The following is an 18,250-nucleotide window of genomic DNA, read 5'->3' on the forward strand; positions in this document are numbered from 1 at the left end:
CTGATTGATTTCAGAATTTGCACCTCTATTTTATTCCCTGTGTCTCCCCATCCCCACTTATTCTCCTTTCAAGTGTTGATTTGTCTGCTTTCTTGAATTCCTACAACACAGGGAGAACGGGCTCTTTCTGTCTCTTCATTTGTGTTTCCTCTCTGTTTTTCTGAGTACGCAGAAGAAAGCCTAGTCTGAGGGCAGGGCATGGCACACACAGGCCAGACAGAAGACCCCCTTTCCCTCCTCCCCTCCCCCCTTTCCCTCCCTCCTTTTTTCTCTCTTCCTTCCTTCTTGCTCTTCTGCTTCCCTTCCTCTTTTTCATTCATTCCTTCTCCCTCCCTTCTCCACTTGCTTTTCTTTCTTTCTTCCTTCCTTCTCTTTCTTTCCTTCTCTTTCTTTCCTTCTCTTTCTTTCCTTTTCTTCTCTTCTCTTCTCTTTCCTTTCTTTCTTTCTTTCTTTCTTTCTTTCTTTCTTTCTTTCTTTCTTTCTTTCTTTCTTTTTCTTTCTTTCTTTTCTTCTCTCCTTCCCTTTTTTCCTTTCCAGCTGGCCTGGAAGCCCTTTTGCCCCTCCAAATGAACCTCCAGTTTTTCCAAGGCTTCTAAAGAACTTTCTGGTTAGGACTTTGTGGTACCGTAGGGATGGGATTTGGGTGGGATTACAGCCAGCACCTGTTCTTCACATCCATGTAGGAATGCCAGGAAATTAGGGCAGGCCCACAGTTGGCTGGGAAAGCCATATTTGTGCAATCAGCATGAAAAGAAGCAACTGGTGACGCTCAAGCCCATCCTCAGAGAACATGAGCAGACTCAGGCATGAGTCCCGAGGAAAAGATGCCAAGCAGACGCCCTGTCCCAGAGCACGTGGGTTCCTGGAGCAGAAAAGCTCCCAGGGGTCGTTTTCTTACCTTCGTTAAAACTACATATATTATTTACTTTTAGTTATCTAAAAATAAGAGAGACAATCAGATTCTTCTATCCACTGGTTCATCCCCAACTGCCCACAATACACAGGACTAGGCCAGGCCAAAGCCAGGAGCCTGGAACTCAATCTGGATGTCCCTGAAGCACTTGAGCCAACACCTGTTGCCTACAAAAATGCACATCAGCAAGAAGCTGGAAATGGGAGCAAAGCACTTCAATAGGGATGTATGTATCCTAAGCAGTGTTTTAGCCTCTAGGTCAAATGGCCATCCTTTTCCTGGATCCTCAGGACATTGAGGCCTTTGCTGAACCAATAAGTACAGAGATCATTGGAGCCGTAAAGAGCTTGCACTCCTGGTAGGCCAATCAGAAGAGCTACGTCCTCACAGAAAATTCTTGCTAACCCAAGGAGCCCTATGAGACTTGGGATTTTGGCTGAGGAGGATCACGGGCCAAAATAGCTACAGGTACTAAGGGGCCTTGTGGTATGATGAATCGAAAAGGAGCAGGAAGAAGATTCTCAGCTGGAGCCTAGAAACTCAGAGCTGCCCCTAGACAATTGCTCAGAGCTCATAGTCCCCATGGTCAGGTATAAGGCCCACATGTCCCAGGTTAGGAAGAATTCCCCATAGGCATGGCAAATGAACATGGAAAGCTAATAGATGCCTAGCCATTCTCAAAGCCTCGCCAACACTGCCACCAAGAATAATAAGCTTTTAGAAAAATAATTATACATCTGGACAAATCTGTTTCAGTCTACTGGATTGAACATAATTAAAATATAATGAATGCATTCAAACACACAATGCCTGATTAAATATTCACTTAGGAAGTAGAACTGGTAAAAGGTGCTGGCTGGTCACCAAGAATAAGGTGGCCAGCCCGGACCCACATTGAGAATGAGCACAAGAAGCCACAGCAGGCCAGTAATGAATTTCCTTGTCACTTTTGGTTTGGGTGTATTCCAAGTCAGACTCAGCTACACAAACGAGTTGTGGCTCCCACATCCTGATGTTATTGTCTGGTGTTTAATCGTTGTGCTCTTGGGGTTGGAGAGATCGAGTGGGAGGATGCAATGATGTTGGGGTGTGTCAGTGGCCAAGGCCCTCAACTGACTGACAAGCCAAGAAAACTGGGTTGCCCAGCACAATTCCTCTATAGGGCCTACGTCATCCATGTCCTCCCTTGGAAGCCCAAGTTTAACATAGCAAAGAGCCCTGGTGTTTCCCAAACTGTGCTTGTCTTACCACCCCGGCATCTGAGCCACAGCAGCCATCTCCCTCCAGCTGCACACACTGAACACAGCTTCTTGTGTCTTTGCCTGGAGGAAGACTCAGCTGTCCAGCCAGCCCCTTGGGAAGCTAAGTTTCCTACAGGCTAACCTGGGAGTCTGATGTGTGTCTTGGATGAAACGGTTCCTCTCTCTGTTGGCTTGTCTGGGATCAGGGCCTTGGCTTCAGCTCCTTGTGAATTTTTGTGCTATTCTATATTTATCTGCCTCTTGACCAAGCCCAGCCCATTTCTTAGCTAGGTGTCAACATTGCATACAGAGGTGGGAACTAGCAAGCTGAAAGTGGATTTGAAGATGAAAGAGTCATGGGTCAGCTTCAAGAAGAGTTGACCCATGGCAACAGAAAAAATCAAATCAGGAGCTGAGGTTGCTTGCTTCTGTGCTACCCTCAGATATATTTGTTTTAGCCTCAGGAAATAGAACAGAGATAGGCACCAGTGATGAAGGGATGCACTAAGAGTGAGACAGCCTAGCTGTGTGTCCAGAGTGGGTCAACCTGGGAAGGCTGGTGGGTTATCTATGCCCCACCCCACCTAGAAGTGGCTAGGCTTCTTTCCACATCCTGGGATGTCACCATCTTGGTCACTGTGTGGCTTCCACTATTGTCCTGGAGATTCTTCCAGAATGTGAATGTGAACTGGTGTCTTATGTCTCAGGAAGCCCATCCAGCCTCAAGCAGCGTTTGCTGTTGTTGTTTGATTTTATTTATAGCTGTGTTGTGTTTTCTCACAGTGTTTTAGCACTTTAGAGTAGGTGGCAGCATTTAAAATCAACTGACTTATCGGTCTGACCATTGGATCTCAACTTCTCACTAAACACGGCCATGCTGTACCATCCTCTCAGAGCCACGACTGGTGGACCAAATGGTGATGACCACCTTGGACAAGGTGAGTCATTTCGTTGTAGTGTCTCCGCAGTGCATGTCAGAACATGTGTGGCTTTGCCTCTTTCTTGGACTGCCCAGTCCCTGCAGTCACTGAAGTTGACACGTGTTGCTTTATAATAAGGAGATCACACAGAAGCATCAGCAGTAGATCACACACTAGTTTAGATTCTAGAGCACTTGCTGCAAGAAAGGTCTAGATACCTTGCAAGAGTCAAGTAACACTGTCATAACAGAATACTGCTGGCTGGATGGCTCAAGCAACTGATGCTTGTGATCTTATTGCTCTGAATGCTTGATATTCAAAGGTGACAGCATGGTCAGATTCTTGTGAGGGCTTTCTATCAATTATTTATCTGAAAAGGAGAATGACATAGAGATAAGGAGACAAACATAGAGGTAATAGATCTGGCACCCCACCAGTTCACTCTCCAAATGTCTGCTGCAATTGCTGGAGCCAGAGGAAGCCATTGCCAGGATCTTGGAACCCCATCTTAATCTCTGACATGTGTGGTTTCCCAATCCAAGTACTTGAACACTATCAAGTTTCTTTCCAGTCTCACTAGCAGGTAACTGGATTGGAAGCAGAGTAGCTTGAATTTAAACTGGAGTTCTGATGTGGAATACCAGCATCAAAGGTGGGGGCTCGACCTGCTACACCCTAACTCCAGTCTCAAACGGCTTTCTTCTTGACTTGGAAATAACTCCGTTCTTGCTGTGTCCCCACATGGTAGAGTTAGAGAGACACCTCTCTATGCTTCCTTATTTAGGGTTATTGATCTAAAAGGATAGGGCCCTACTCCTCAGACCTAATTTAACCAGAATTAGCTCTTAAAGACCCTATTTTTCAACGCAGTCACATGGAGGATTGGGGTTTCCACATAAAGATTTGAAGGTGACATGGAGACACTATTCAGTCCTTAAGGTGTTGGGTGTTCAGGTTGTATAACTGGAGTCATGAGGACAATGTGAGGGAAAGGAAATTAAAAACCAGTGGAGAAGGAGCCTCAGGCCCTCCAAGTAAGTCACAAACTGTTTCTATGAAAGGGCTAGAAGTAGAACAAGGAAGGCTGGAGGAGCTACTCCAGCCTCATCACTGTCCCAGGGGAGGGAAATGTCATTGGTGGAAAGTCCAGGGCATCCTCCCTTCGAACATCTACTTGACTCTTTCAGATGATCCTTCTACATTGGTTTTCCCAGTCTTTGATATATCTTGGAATTTTTGCCGCCACATTGGGGTGAGGGCAGAGTGTCAGGGACTCAGGGAGGCTGGGATGAGACCCCTTCCTCCACCTGGTATGGGATATAACTCCTTCCCTCTACTCTGTGGTGTCAGGAGGTCCTGCAGCCAGCAGAAGTTGGAAGCTGCTGGGTTTCTTTGAGACTCCATTTGCAGCACTGAGAACTAAGGGTGATGGACCCAGTCTCTTTGGCAGGTGGTTCTGCATCTCAACCTATCATTGTAATTCCTGGGTAGACACACTGCTCTGCAGGCACACAAGATGTGTGAGCCAGTCCTGGAGCTCAAGGAGGCCCCAGACTTGTGACCCCACCACAGCTGACCCAGAGTTTCTGCTCTCCTCACAGCTCCTGTCTGACTCTGAGGACTAGCCGTGGAGCTTACTGCTCCTGCCTGGCGAGATGATGAGTGGGATTCTTCGGTAATTAAGTTATTAGCTGCCAAAGCTTAATGGCTCCCAGAAGTGCTTTCATCTTTATAGGGAACTTAAAAAACACAAGGCCTTGGGGACAGTGGAGACATCATGGAAGCCAAAAGGAGACAGGTTGTGTGTGTGTGTGTGTGTGTGTGTGTGTGTGTGTGTCTTCCTCCATTTCCTGTGTCTATAACTGAACAGTGCAGGCCAGGTCATTGATAAGGAGAAGTAATTTATGTCTTGCAGTCCCAGTGTCAAAGTCAAGGGCTCCATCTGCTGAGTCCTTCTTGCTGCTATGGGCACTTCAAAGTCCTGAGACAGTACAGCCAGCCCACATGAGGCAGCTTGCTTTTGCGATCAACCTCTTCCTTGCTAACCCAACCATGGGCCAGCTTGTCAGTAGCTGAGGGCAGAACCTTTGTGACACGACTACTGGTTCCCAACAGCCTCAGCTGGGCCCACCTCTCAGTACTTCAAAGCGGGCATCGAATCTCAGCCTGAGTCCTGTGAGGGTATTCAGCCCATGACAAGGGGCATGAGCTGTGCATAACTGAGATGGGATACGAGTTGTGTGTGTGTGTGTGTGTGTGTGTTATGTGTGTGTGTGTACATGTAAGTGGAGAGTATGGGTAATAGTGTGTATGAGTGAATGTGAGTTTATGTGTAGTGGTGTGGGAGTATGGGAGTGTATATTTGTGAGTGGAAGACATTCGTGTGTATGTGTGCATGTGTATATGGCATGTGTGTATGTGGGATTTATGCACGTGTGTGCATGTGTACAAGTATGTGACCGTGTGCATTTATGTGAATGTGTATACATATGGTAGTGGGTATGTATGTGAACTGCAAGTGTGCGTAAGAGTGAGCAGGTGTTGTGTGTATATGTGTGCATTGTGTGAGTGTGAATATGTGAGCACATAGAACATTAATATGTGTGAGCTGTTACCTAGGAGTGTGTGGCAGTGTGTGTGTGTGTGCATATCTGCATGGTAAATGTGTATCTAAATACGTGTGTGAATATGACTCTGTGTGTCTGTCCATTTATGTGTATGCATCGTGTGTGTATCTTTGTCATCTCCATGTGTTTGTGTGTCCATATTTGTCAGTATGTCTGGGTGTGAGTCTGTGTCCACGTGTGTGTGCCTTGTGTGTGTCTGTGTGTGAGTCTCTGTGTCCACGTGTCAGTGTGTCTGTGTGAGTCCATGTGTGTGCAGTGTACGTGTGTCCAACACACAGAAGGTACTTGTCAGTGAATATATATGAAGTGAGCCTGGGTCCAAGGAGGGCACCAGTCCAGTCCAGGTGGTCTCAAGATCCTGACCAGCATGGCTGTTGGAAAATATGTGTACGAAGCTGACAGAGAAGAAGGACCAGCTGTGCCCAGGAGGCAGATGGCAGTCACCAAATGCTGTCCCATCAGGAAAGTTGGCCTGGGTGCTGTGGCCTCTGTGACATAAAGCAATCCTTTAGAGATGGAGAGAAGAAGCCTTCAGGGAGAATCAGGAGCATGAGGCCTTGCTTTCTTCCTGGGGCTGGGCAGGGGACTTTGATCAAGGCCTGGGGATGGATTTGGAGTATAGGGGTTCTTTATATTCTCAATGTGCTTTCTTCCACACTGGCTCAGGGGTACAAGGTGAGACCCAAGGACTAGGGCTGACTCACCCTGAAGCGACATGCCCTGGACAGATGCACACAACTGTGCTGCAGGTGGTAACTGGGGCCTGTCTGGGTCAGGGTGGGGTCTAGGTGATGATAGTCTGCCCTCTGAATTCTTGTTCGGATATCATCCAGGTGCCCATCGCTGTCTGGGGACAAGCTCCAAGGTGACCTCACTCCAGCAGGCCCACAGGGCACCCTGGGGACGTTGCCTCACCCCAGTGAGAGGAACATGCTAGAGGAGATGGAACATGCTAGGCAGACACCAGGGCTCGTCAGAGAATTCTAAGCACAGCACCTACTCCTGACCCCCTGGAGCTCCCAACCTTGTCCAAGCCTTGGCTCATGTAAGAAGTATGTAACATTTGTCCAGCTCTATAGGTAAAGAGAGAGAAGGCAGGTACCCTGAGGGACCTGGTGAGGTGTTCTGGTTAGTCTCCTTAGGGTTGATTGGCAGAGTCTGCCGCTTGGCACCCCTGGAACTTTTCAGAACAGCTTTGTGGACCATGGTGGGAAGCTTGCATAGGGAGGCGTCTAAGAGCACAGCTTGCTAGTTCCTCATTCTGTGTCTCATCTATTCTGTGATCGAATGCCTCAGGTCCCTCCTCTCTGAGATGGGGATAATGATCATATCAGGGCCTGTCTCCAGAGTTAAAGACAAATTCACAGCAAGACCTTACAAGTGTGCCTGGCATGGAGTAAGCACTTGTATTAGCTGGGACTCGATATTTCATCTAATGTGGGAAGTTGTTTTTTTTACTGGAATAGACACCTGATTAAGAGATGCTGAAAAATGAAAATAGAGTCTGAGAGCCGGTAAAACATGGCAGGATGCATTCATCTACCTTTCATTGCTACAACAAAATAATTTAAGCTGGGTAATGGGTAAGATATTTATTTAGCTCATGGTTTCGAAGGCTCAAGGGGATGCTACTAGGGATGCTCAGATCTAGGGTGAGCCTCCCTGGCTGCATCATACAGTGGAGGGGGCATCATAGAGGGAACATGTATGAGGGGAAGTCTCATGGCAGCCAGGAGGACAAAGAGGAGCTTGTCTTGATTTTCTTAAAAAATATATTTTTAAATGAGAGAGCAAGAGCGGGTGAGAGAGAAGAGACCCCATCTGCTGATTCCTTCCCCCAAAGTGCCTGCAGTGGCTGAAGTGGGGCCAATTGTAAATCACGAGCTGCGAACTCCATGCTGGTCTCTCACATGAGGTGCAGAAATCCAGCTAACTGAGCCATCATCCCTGCTTCTCTGGGTATGCATTAGCAGGAGGGTGGATCAGGAGCAGAGTTAGGGTTCATACTTGGACACTCCAATAACTGGATGCAGGCATCACACACAGGCTCTGTTGGCTGTGCCCAACACTGGCCCCGGTCTTGCTCTTTTATAATGTCTGTTTCACAAGAAGTAACTTGGGAGGGGAGGGGGTCTCATGATGATTACATTAATCCTTTGTGAGGGCATCTCCCCGGTGACTAGTAATTTCCCACAAAGTATCACATCCTAAAATTATTATCACCTTGGGCCTACCATGATGGCTCTATGGCTAAATCCTCACATTGCAAGCATCAAGATCCCACATGGGCACTGGTTTGTGTCCTGGCTGCTCCACTTTCCATCCAGCTCCCTACTTATGGCCTGGAAGAGTAGTAGAGAATGGCCCCAAACCCTAGGACCCTGCACTTGCATGGGAGACCCAGAGGAAACTCCTGCCTTCAGATGGGTCAGCTCTGGCTATTGTGACCAATGGATGGAAGATCTTTCTCTCTGTCTCTCCTTCTCCCCATATATCTGATCTGCCTTTTCAATTAAAAAAAAAAATCCTTAAAAAAATGACTATCATCTGCCATGTCTCCACTCTGGAGACCAAGCTGCCAATAGAGGAATCTTTGAGAGACAAACCACATCTGAAGTATTAACACCAGTGACTGGGATGAGGGCAAAGGGAGCTTGTCCTGGGAACAGGTTCTATGGCCTGTGTAATGCAGCAAACAGAATGCAACCTGACTCCCAATCTCCTCGGTCCCTAGTCCTCAGACAAAAGATGATTTGGGGGCAGAGCCAGAGTAAGGTTTAGGTGAAGAGGGCAGAATGAGATTTCAGCAGATTTAATTGGGACGTGGATGCTGGGGCTGGTCAGATAGCCAAGCATCTCATCCATGGAGCTTGAGGGCCGTGAGCAGAACACGCCCTGACACCTGTGTCAGCTCTTGAACAGGGCGGAAACTCAACAGGGCTGTGACAACAACGATGAGAGAGAGAGAGAGAGAGAGAGAGAGAGAGAGAGAGAAAAGAAGAAGAAGGAAGGCGAGGAAAAAAAAGGAAAAAAGAGGATGAGGAAGAAGAGGAAAAGGAAGAAAGGAAGAGAAGAGAAAGAGAAAGAAGAGAAGAAAGAGAAGAGAAGAGAAGAGAAAGAAGAGAAGAGAAGAGAGAGAGAGAGAAGAGAGGAAGGATAGGAGAGGAAGAGAAGGAGAGGATAGGAGAGGAGAGAGAGGAGAAAGAAAGAGGATAAGAAGGCAGAGAAGGAAAGAAGAGGAGAGGAGAGGAGAGAGAGGAGAGAAGAGAGGAGAGAGAGGAGAGGATAGAGATGAAGGAGAGGAGAGGAGAAGAAGGAGAAAGGAAAGAAGAGGAGAGGAAGAGAGAGAAGAGAAGAGAGAGAAGAAGGAGAGAAGAAGACGTAGAGAGAAGAGGAAAAGAAATAGAAAGAAAGGAGAGAAGGAAAGAAGAGGAGAGGAGAGGAGAGGAGAAGAGAAGAGAGGAGAAGAAGGAGAGAAGGAAAGAAGAGGAGAGGAGAGGAGAGGAGAGGAGAGGAGAGTGAGATGAGAGGAAGAAGGGAGATGGATAGAGAGGAGGGTAGGGGAGGGGAGAGAGGAGAGGAAGGAGGGGAGAGGAGAGGAAGGAGAGGATAAAAGGATTAGGAGGGGAGGAAGGAAGAGGAGAAAGAGAAGAGAGAAGAAGAGAGAAGATAGAAGAGGAGAGATAGGCGAGAGAAGGAGCAGGAGAGGGATGGGAGGAGAGGAGAGGAGAGGAGAGGAGAGGAGAGGAGAGGAGAGGAGAGGAGAGGAGAGGAGAGGAGAGGAGAGGACACAGCAGGAGGCAGGAATCCTTCTGAATCTCCTAGATGGATAACAGAAGCTCAGGTACTTGTGGCTTCATCTGCATTCAGGGTGCATTCCCAGGGAGCTGACCCTATAGTGCAGCAACCAGGACTCCGCAGACACCTTGATAGGGGATGCAGCCGTCCCAAGCAGAGGCCTCCCCTGCTGCACCACAAAGTCCCCTCCTCCTAATATATTAATTGCAATTTCTCTCTAAGAAAGAACCTAGCTTCATGAATCCCTGGTTTCTTCTGTGATCTCATCTGTATAGAAAATCTGGAGTAAGGGTATTCTTTGCTTTACCTTTTGTTTAAAAAAAAAAAGAAAAATTAGCTGGCACCTGAGCAATTACCTTTATGTCAGTCTTCAGAATCAAGGGTTGTGCCCTATGTGGTCATTGGGCGTGTCATCAACCCGGTTTCTGTGTCACCTGACTTCATTCAGGGCTTCCCTGCTGTCAGGCCTGAGAGCCGCAGGCCCTCCCTGGAAGGGACCATGGGAAGTGTCCATGGTGTTTGGACACCACAGTTTAGATGCTCCTGGTGCTACTTAGGCTTATTACTCTGAAACCTTTCTGGTGGGCAGAAGTGGAATACAGCATAGTTTTTAAAAACAGGGACCTAAATCATGAGTGTGACCTGGTGTTTTTATTCAAGCTTCATCTCAGAGTTCTTATTGAGCTTTAAAATTTTATACTTACAGTCCTTTTTATATTATCCAAAGTCTTGGTTCCTAATGACATTTTATGAATCTCTTTATTATTTTTCGGAGGTTCTTTTTATCCTGAGGACATGTCTCACTTGGAAAGTACAGTCAAAATATTATGTTTTAAAGTAACTGGAAAGGACTTTTTCTCTGTGTCATATTGCTATAAACTTGAAATACGTTTGTATAATTACTTTGCTTTCTCCCTCTGAACAAATTTTTTTACATATGTAGAACTTATATAATTTACCTATTTTGCAATTATAAATAGGGTCTCCTCATCTACACATTATTTCTTGCTAGTACTGTTTTTTTTAAAGATTTTTTTAAATTACTAAGTCAGATATACAGAGAGGAGGAGAGACAGAGAGGAAGATCTTCCGTCTGATGATTCACTCCCCAGGTGAGCACAACGGCCGGTGCTGCGCTGATCTGAAGCCAGGAACCAGGAACCTCTTCCGGGTCTCCCGCGCTGGTGCAGGGTCCCAAAGCTTTGGGCCATCCTTGACTGCATCCCAGGCACCCTGATGTGGGATGCAGGCAGGGCAAGTGGCAGCTATGACATCTGCTTTTGGATCTGGCTTTTGCGCTAAAGTGTCAAGACATACATGGTTTATTGTGGTTTTCCACTTTAGTTGAGCAGAGCACTGCACAGTTCTTTGTTTCCTTTTTGAGGATTTGGGGTTTAGTGTGACTCCAAGTCAGAATACAAAGTGACTTTAGGGCCCTGGAAAGTTACAGCTGTAGAAGAAATGTATGCAGCTTTTTTTTGAGGAACTAATTCCAGTATTCATCTGTGACCTCAGGAGTTAGGCTATGCTTGAATATACACAAAAGGACTTGAAAAACTTGTGGAAGGATGAAGTGAATTATTTTGGCACAAAAACTGAAATATACACATAACGTTTTCATAATACACCTTTTTTGCAAACTTTCTGAAGATCATCATATGCATGAATTGCAAATATAGTTTTGTACCCAAATAGGTCGAAGATGTTAAAGTTCCCTTGCAGCTTTTTTCATGCTATGGGTTTGGTATAAAACAGAGAGGGGAAATAAGTTTTGATTTTTTGATAAGATTTATTTCTTTGAAAGGCAGAATGACAAAGAGAGGACACACACACACACACAAAATCTTAACCACTGATTCATTATCCAAATGGCTGCTTTGGCTAGGTCAAAAAATGCTGGAGCCTAGAACTCTGTCAGGGTCCCCCACTTGGGTTATAGAAACTCAAATACTTGGACCATCTTCCACTGTTACCCAGGACACATTAGCAAATAGTTGGATTGGAAGCAGAGCAGCCCAGGACTCAAACTAGCACTCATTTGAGATGCCATCATTGCAGACAGTAGCTTAACCAGATGGTGCACATGCCAGCTGGATAAATTTCATTTTTCTATCATGGGTAAGAATATATATATGGACATGCTTTTGCATTTTTCTGGAACGCAGTGGATACTTCCTGCATGTTGAACCAGTACTTGTAAGTATTTAATTCCTTTGTGTTAAAATATCTGCAATGGTAATGGATAATCCCCTCTTTGGGGATAGTGGGCATCAGGCCGGTGTTGGGACTTGAAGGCCCTTCACCCTTGGGACAGGAGTAAGCCTCTTTAAGACCCTCAGGAGTTCCAGGACTCACGTGGTCCAGTGACTGCACCATTTAATATTGGGGCTCTTTTTCTGCCTCTGAGTGCAAGTTGTACCCTAATGACCTCATTCAGTACAAGCCACTCCATACAACATTGAATAACAATTGTTTCCAGAATGCACTTCTCTTCAGTTGTAACAAACAAGAGTCTTCCTTATGGATCCAATGTTGTATCTTTCTTATGAAGGGTTTTAGAGGAATGACCCATGTGGAAGCCACGGTCAAGTGCACGTAAGGCTCTGATTATGCTTACAAAGTGGCTTTCCACAATGAACAAGTCTAGCAAAGGTCCCCAGACACGGCTAATTCAGTGGCGGAAAAGAAGGAAATGCATCTTGGTAAAAAAATTTTTGAACAGGGCCTCCAAGTGTCAATCTGGGAATCACAGTTCCTTCAAACTCATAGAAATTGATTAAGCCATCCAACCCACGCTCCAAGCAGGGCAGGCTCGTACTCCCTATTCACAAATACTTAATTTTTTAGCTATAACCTGATCCTAGCAGTCTTAATTTCTGAAAAGTAATTATTTTCACTTGGTTTAAAGATACAGTGAGCAAAAATAGGGGGGAAAAAAAGGAGGGATCTTGCACTCTTGAGTTCACTTTCTAAATACCTTCAGGAAGCAGGTTGAAACTATTAGCCTGACACTCATTCTATGATTCTCCCATGTGTGAGGCAAGGGTGCAAACTTCTGCTTTCCCAGGCACCTCTGTAGGGAGCTGGATCTGAAGTGGAATAGCCAGGATCGAAACCAGATACTCCGATTTTGCATGTGGACATTCCAAGCAGCAGTTGAAGCCACTGTACCGCAATACCCACTACAACTAGCGAAGTACAATCAGCCTTTTTTTTAAAAGATTTATTTTTATTGTTTTTTTATTGGCAAGGCGGACATACAGAGAGGAGAGACAGAGAGGAAGATCTTCCGTCCCATGATTCACTCCCCAAGTGAGCACAACAGCCGATGCTATGCCAGTCCGAAGCCAGGAGCCTCTTCTGGGTCTCCCACACGGGTGCAGGGTCCCAAAGCTTTGGGCTGTCCTCGACTGCTTTCCCGGGCCACAGGCAGTGAGCTGGATGGGAAGCGGGGCTGCCGGGATTAGAACCGGCGCCCATATGGGATCCCGGGTGTGCAAGGCGAGGACCTTAACCACTTGCGCCACCGCGCCGGGGGGCCCAGAATCAGCCCTTTTTGTCCCACATGTTCCCTCTGAGTCTTCAGCTTCATCCTGAGCACCAGGAGGCTGTAGGTTTACTATATCTTCCTTGTTATTCCCCACCCTCACTCCATGCTGATTTTAGCCCTGCACCCCTCCAAGCAGAGTGGGTGCTAGCTAGCACCTACTAGGTGTAAAATGAAGCAAGAGGCAGTAACAGCACTAGCTCTGTGCCTAGCACCGTTCAGCAACTTTACAATGATGCTGGTACTATTAGATCCATTTTTTGCAGATTCAGGAACTCAAGCACAGGGAGTGAAAGCAACTTGTTCAAGGTCCGAAGAGCGTATGCTGTGGTGTGAACATCTATATTCTCTTATGTATTTGTTTGTTCAGTTATATTAAAGGCAGAGAGGGGGGAAAATGAGAGCAAGAAAGAAAGCAAGAGATCTTCCATTTGTTGGTTCACTGTTCAAATGCCCAGACAACTGAAACTTGTCCAAAACCAGGGACCAAGAACTAAACACAAGCCACCCACATGTGTGAGGGGGGACCCCGATGTTGTCTCCTGAGATGCACATGGCAGGAAGCTACACTCAAAAGCAAAATTTGGACTCAAGCCCAGGATCTGCTTGATGGGAAGTAGGTATCAGGGACATCTTATCAGCTGTGACAATGCTCACCTTGCTGCCAGTCTCTGCATGTGATAGATTGGTAAAAAGTGGTGGAGATGCCAGAGCACCTGGAGGGCTAACACGGGCGTCCTCATTTCTTGAGTGAACCAGAGTGATTCTCACTGAGACGGACTCTAAAAGAGTGACCGAATGGGCTCAGGAGGGATTTTGGGTACTAGTAGAAGTTGGAAGATGGGGTCATCTATGGGGAGGAAAAACTGCAGAGGACACAGATGTGGGTACAGAAATTCGTCCCAAAGTTCACACTTCAAGACTTGGGCTGCAAATTCAGCTCCTGGCTGACCTTTGAAATGATTACAATGAAAAGGAAATTGGTAAATGGACTTAGAGGGCAAAGTCTGGAAATTAAGAATCTCATCAGGAGATGAAGCAATCACTGAACTTGGGGACACACTGTTTTCAGCCAGCGATCACAGTGAAACCCAAGGCACAGAAGGCAACAGGAGCCTTAGCAGCCTCCTGTCTTGGGGAAGCTTCTAGATAAGAGGATGAAATGAAGGTCCATCTTCTAGGTAGATACCAGCTTCAGGGGGTTGGTTCTGGGTGGTCTGGTCTAGCTCGGCCTCCTCCATATCAGAGCCAGGCAGCCAGGATGTAGGAAGGAATAATGAGATGACTTCTGACTGGAGATGCCAAGTCCATTTGGGGTCCCCCTGGCTCTGTGCTTCTCTGGCACCATGTGAATACTGCAGTGGAGGGCATCAGAGGCCAAGTGAGCAGCAGGAGCAATTGTTCCTTGCAGGGAGTTGCTCTCCATGCCACGCTCCAGCTGAGCTGTGGGTGTGTTCCAAGTAATTAAGTGGATTGGGTTCTATCGCCCAGTGACTATCAATTGCACATCGGTGCCCAGCACTCCCCTAGCTGCATGGCCACTTTGGCAGCCTAATGAGCCAGGGGCACCCTGCCCTAGTGCCCATTCTGCTGGGAAGAGCCTGCCTGAGGAAAAAAAACACTCAACAAGATTCTAAAGTTTCTGCATATCCTGACTCCCTTTGGAAATCTGTGTTTCCCACCAGTCACCAGTTGCATGGTGCTGGCACCGCCATAGCAACCACAAACAAAGCTGAAATTAAAATGTCACTTTCCTTTCTGGCAGGTCTACTGTAATGACACGGGAGACTAGTTGCTCCTGTTGAGCTGAATGAGAGCACTGGAGAGATGTGAAGTAGAGGTGTGTGTGCACAGGGGGTTGGGAGGGGAAGCTGGCTGCAGTGATGAACGTGAGTGTGTGAGTCACAAAGTGTGTAAGACGGGGGGGAGAAAGTGCTCTATCGGGACATGGATGAGGACTTGTGCATGTGTCTGAAGAGGATGTTATCCTTTGAAACAGCAGTGTGTGTGTGTGTGTGTGTGTGTGTGTGTGTGTGTGTGTGTGTGTGTGTGTGCACGCACACATGTGTCCAAGATCCAGGGCTGTTTTGTGCAGGTGCATGTGTGTTTGAGTCTGAAGACTAATACTGGTCTGCATGCGTGTTTGCACGTGTGTTATATGTGTGTGCATGTACATATATGGGTGGGCATTTGGAGAGAAGTGCTGGGCTGTGCATCTGTCTGAAGCCAAGCGTGTGTATGTGTGTGTGTTTGAATCTGAGACCCAGTGCTTTTATGTGGATGTTTTACACACAGGTTGGATGAAACCCAATTTTTCACTTTTTAAAAGCTGATGCATTTATTTAAAAGGCAGAGGGAGCGAAAGAGAGAAAGAAAAATGGAGAGGAAGGAGATCCATCGGATCCCCCAACCAAATGGCTAGAATGATTGGAGCTGGGTTGGGTCAGGAGTCAGGAGTTTCTTCTGGATCCTCCACATGGGTGGCAGAGGCCAACGACTTGAGCCATCTACCTCTGCTCTACCAGCTGCCTTATCAGAGATCTGGATCAGAAGTGGAACAGCTGGGACACGAACTGGTGCCAATATGGAATCTTCATGTGGCAGACAACAGCTTTACCCGTTGTCCCATAGTGCTGGCACCCCACCTTCTATCCTTGAGAAACTTTCTGTATACGGTGTCCATGCAGCCTTTCCTTTGTTGGCAGGGAAGGTCAAATTCTCCGCTTCCCCCGTCACCAGTTCTCAGGGAACCAAAGACTTTAGACACTGTCTGCCAAGCCCTGACTCAGGCTGGGGACGGGGGGAGTTTCTGGTCATTGTGAAAGTTACAAAGCACTCAGTTGACTTACATGTCTGCCATTCACTCATTCTTGTAGCTGGCACATTATTCACCGCACTTTAGGCTGGGCCAGTCTCCTTTGATCTGGACAAGGCTGATAATCAGTGGAAACTGAGTATGCAGATTTACAGCTAGGTCCACAATACCTTTTAGGACATCAGGCACCTGTTTGCTGATTTTTATCCACCATGGGCTGGATTCTAAGGCAACTGCCTCCTAGGCATGGATCCAGATGCTGGAAATAGTACAAGGGGACCCTTTCCATGATGCCACATCCTGGTCACACTAATGAGAAATGGGGACATGTAAGCCTGGTGCTGGGCAGCACCACTGCCCACAATGATGTGCAGACAAGGACTCGGTACACAATGACAGGGTCTTCCAAGATCCTCCCATCATATTTTCTGAGCATGACATCTCTACCAATTTTTTTGTATTAGTATTGCTATTTTAACTTCACCATGGAATCAAATACTGTCAGCTCAGTCTGTGTTTATTGAAAACCATACGTTAAGGTTGTCACTTCTGGGCCTAAAGGCCACACAGCATTGCCCTGACTCCAGAAGTTTTCTTAGCTCAAAGATGGTGAACAAATAAGAGGAGTAGGAACAGAGAGGGTAACCTATACAGCTGCAGAAGAAATTGAGTTAAGGATGGCTTTCAGAACCAATGACACCCAAGCTGAGATGGAACCACCCATACGTTGGGGGTGAGGGGTGGAGAGAGAAAGGGGGAGAGAGAAGAGGGGAGAAGAGGAGATAAGGGAGAGGGGCAGGGATGTAAGAGCAGGAGAGGGAAAACAAAGAGGGGAGGGGAAGGAGGAGGGAGAGGGGAGGAGAAGGGAGAGGGGAGGAGAGAGCAGAGGAGATGGGAGGACAAGGGAAAGGAAGCCAAAACTTGCCGATGTCCAGCTGTACATACGGTTTGGATTGAAGCTGGTAACAAGAATGACTCTCGCATGCTCGCTCTGCTCTGAGGTTTGAGTGACATTGCCCTGGGACTGTTGACAGGCTCAAGAGCCTTAACTGGAGCCCGCTCCGTAAGATGGAAAATCTCCAACTGGGCACTGCACTTGAATTCTGTGCCTCTCTCTTGATATGTGCTTATGAGGAGCTAAGCTTTCTTGCCGTTTGCAATTGAGTTGGCTGCTACATCTGTCTTCCCCAAGGCTTCTGCTCTGCCAAGGCTCAGTGGGTGTGCATGGAAAATACCTGCAAATATTAAGGTGGGTTCTCGAAGTACACGATTGGTTTGCTGTGTCATTCTCTTCGGTGACATTGAGGCCTTATGAATAACTCAACGGCTGTCACAGCTGTAATTATATTTTGGGTGCCCAGCCTGTGTTTCTGTCATTGTCCTGTATCAATACGGAAGGGAGGGCGTGAATTATTTAGGCGACTGCCTTTGAGTAACTGATCATCCATGCTGTTCCCAGCAGTTAAGTCTCTGTCAACTCCTTGCAGAGTCTCAGTATCTCCGCTGACGCTCCTTTGATGCGCTCCCAAATCTCTCTGGCATCATCGCCCTGGACCCCCGATGCGGCTGCCTGAGCAACCTGGAGAGGGGAAGCCCGAGAATGAGACAAAGGGGGAGCGAGGAGCCCCCGAAGGGGGAGAGGAGCCGCCGAGGAGCCAGGCCCCCGACTTCCCCACCTGGCAAGTCTTCTTCTCCCCCCCAACCCCCAGGATCTAGATTGTTGTGCAGCCCTCAGGTAGGGGGTGGCGCGGGATCTGGGGGTCTCTGCTGCTGAGTGTCTGGGGTGGAGAGGAGAATCCAGACAGCACATCTGGGAGGGGTCCCAGGGTTGAGCCTCTCAGCTAGATGGAGGCAGATTTCTGGAGGCCAACAGCTACTGTTGATGGTGTGTGAGATGGTGTGTGGACGGGGCGGGGGCATGGCTTGCAAACTGACCCTATTAGGAACTGGTAGGAATAAGAAAAGCATGTGGTGACTGTGTGACCAGTGGATCTGGAGTCCGTTCCTGGGTTCCAGACCCAGCTCTCTCCTGAATCCAGCTTCCTGCTGATGCAGATCCTGGGAGGCAGCAGGTCACAGCTTGAGTACCCAGGTTCTGGAGACGTGCACTGGGTTTCCAAGCTCCTGGCTTCAGCTAGAACTACCAGCCACCAGAAGTGCTTGCCAAGTCAATCTGTGTCTGAGAAGTGACAACAGCACATATTAATTTGTAGACCGTGAACTATACAATGGTGTGGACATGAGAGCTTTGCAAAGGTCATTTCTACTACTCCTCCAATAACCCTGATGGGCATCATGAACTCCATTTTTATAGAGAAAAATAAGACAAGCATCAAGCAGTTTTTCCCGGATCACACAGTCAGAGTTTAATTCAGGGTTCCTACCCAAG

General features: G+C 47.3%; 1 protein-coding gene across 2 annotated transcripts in view; it reads left to right on the forward strand.

The window, feature by feature from the left end:
• The window catches only part of CALN1 (calneuron 1), a 483,009-nt gene that overhangs the window by 17,567 nt on the left and 447,192 nt on the right, over positions 1-18,250 (forward strand). Inside the window, exon 1 of one of the 2 annotated variants that reach the window (XM_040973778.1) lies at positions 17,346-17,544. The exons of the other annotated variant lie outside the window; for it this stretch is intronic. Within the exon in view, the coding sequence (XP_040829712.1) occupies positions 17,422-17,544 (123 nt within the window). The 5' untranslated portion in view covers positions 17,346-17,421. Of the gene's footprint in view, positions 1-17,345; positions 17,545-18,250 lie in introns of those variants that run through there. 2 annotated transcript variants of the gene reach the window in all.

The sequence above is a fragment of the Ochotona curzoniae genome, unplaced genomic scaffold, assembly GCF_017591425.1.
Source record: "Ochotona curzoniae isolate NIBS_2020 unplaced genomic scaffold, NIBS_Ocur_1.0 contig_2321, whole genome shotgun sequence".
Taxonomy (NCBI): Eukaryota; Metazoa; Chordata; class Mammalia; order Lagomorpha; family Ochotonidae; genus Ochotona; species Ochotona curzoniae.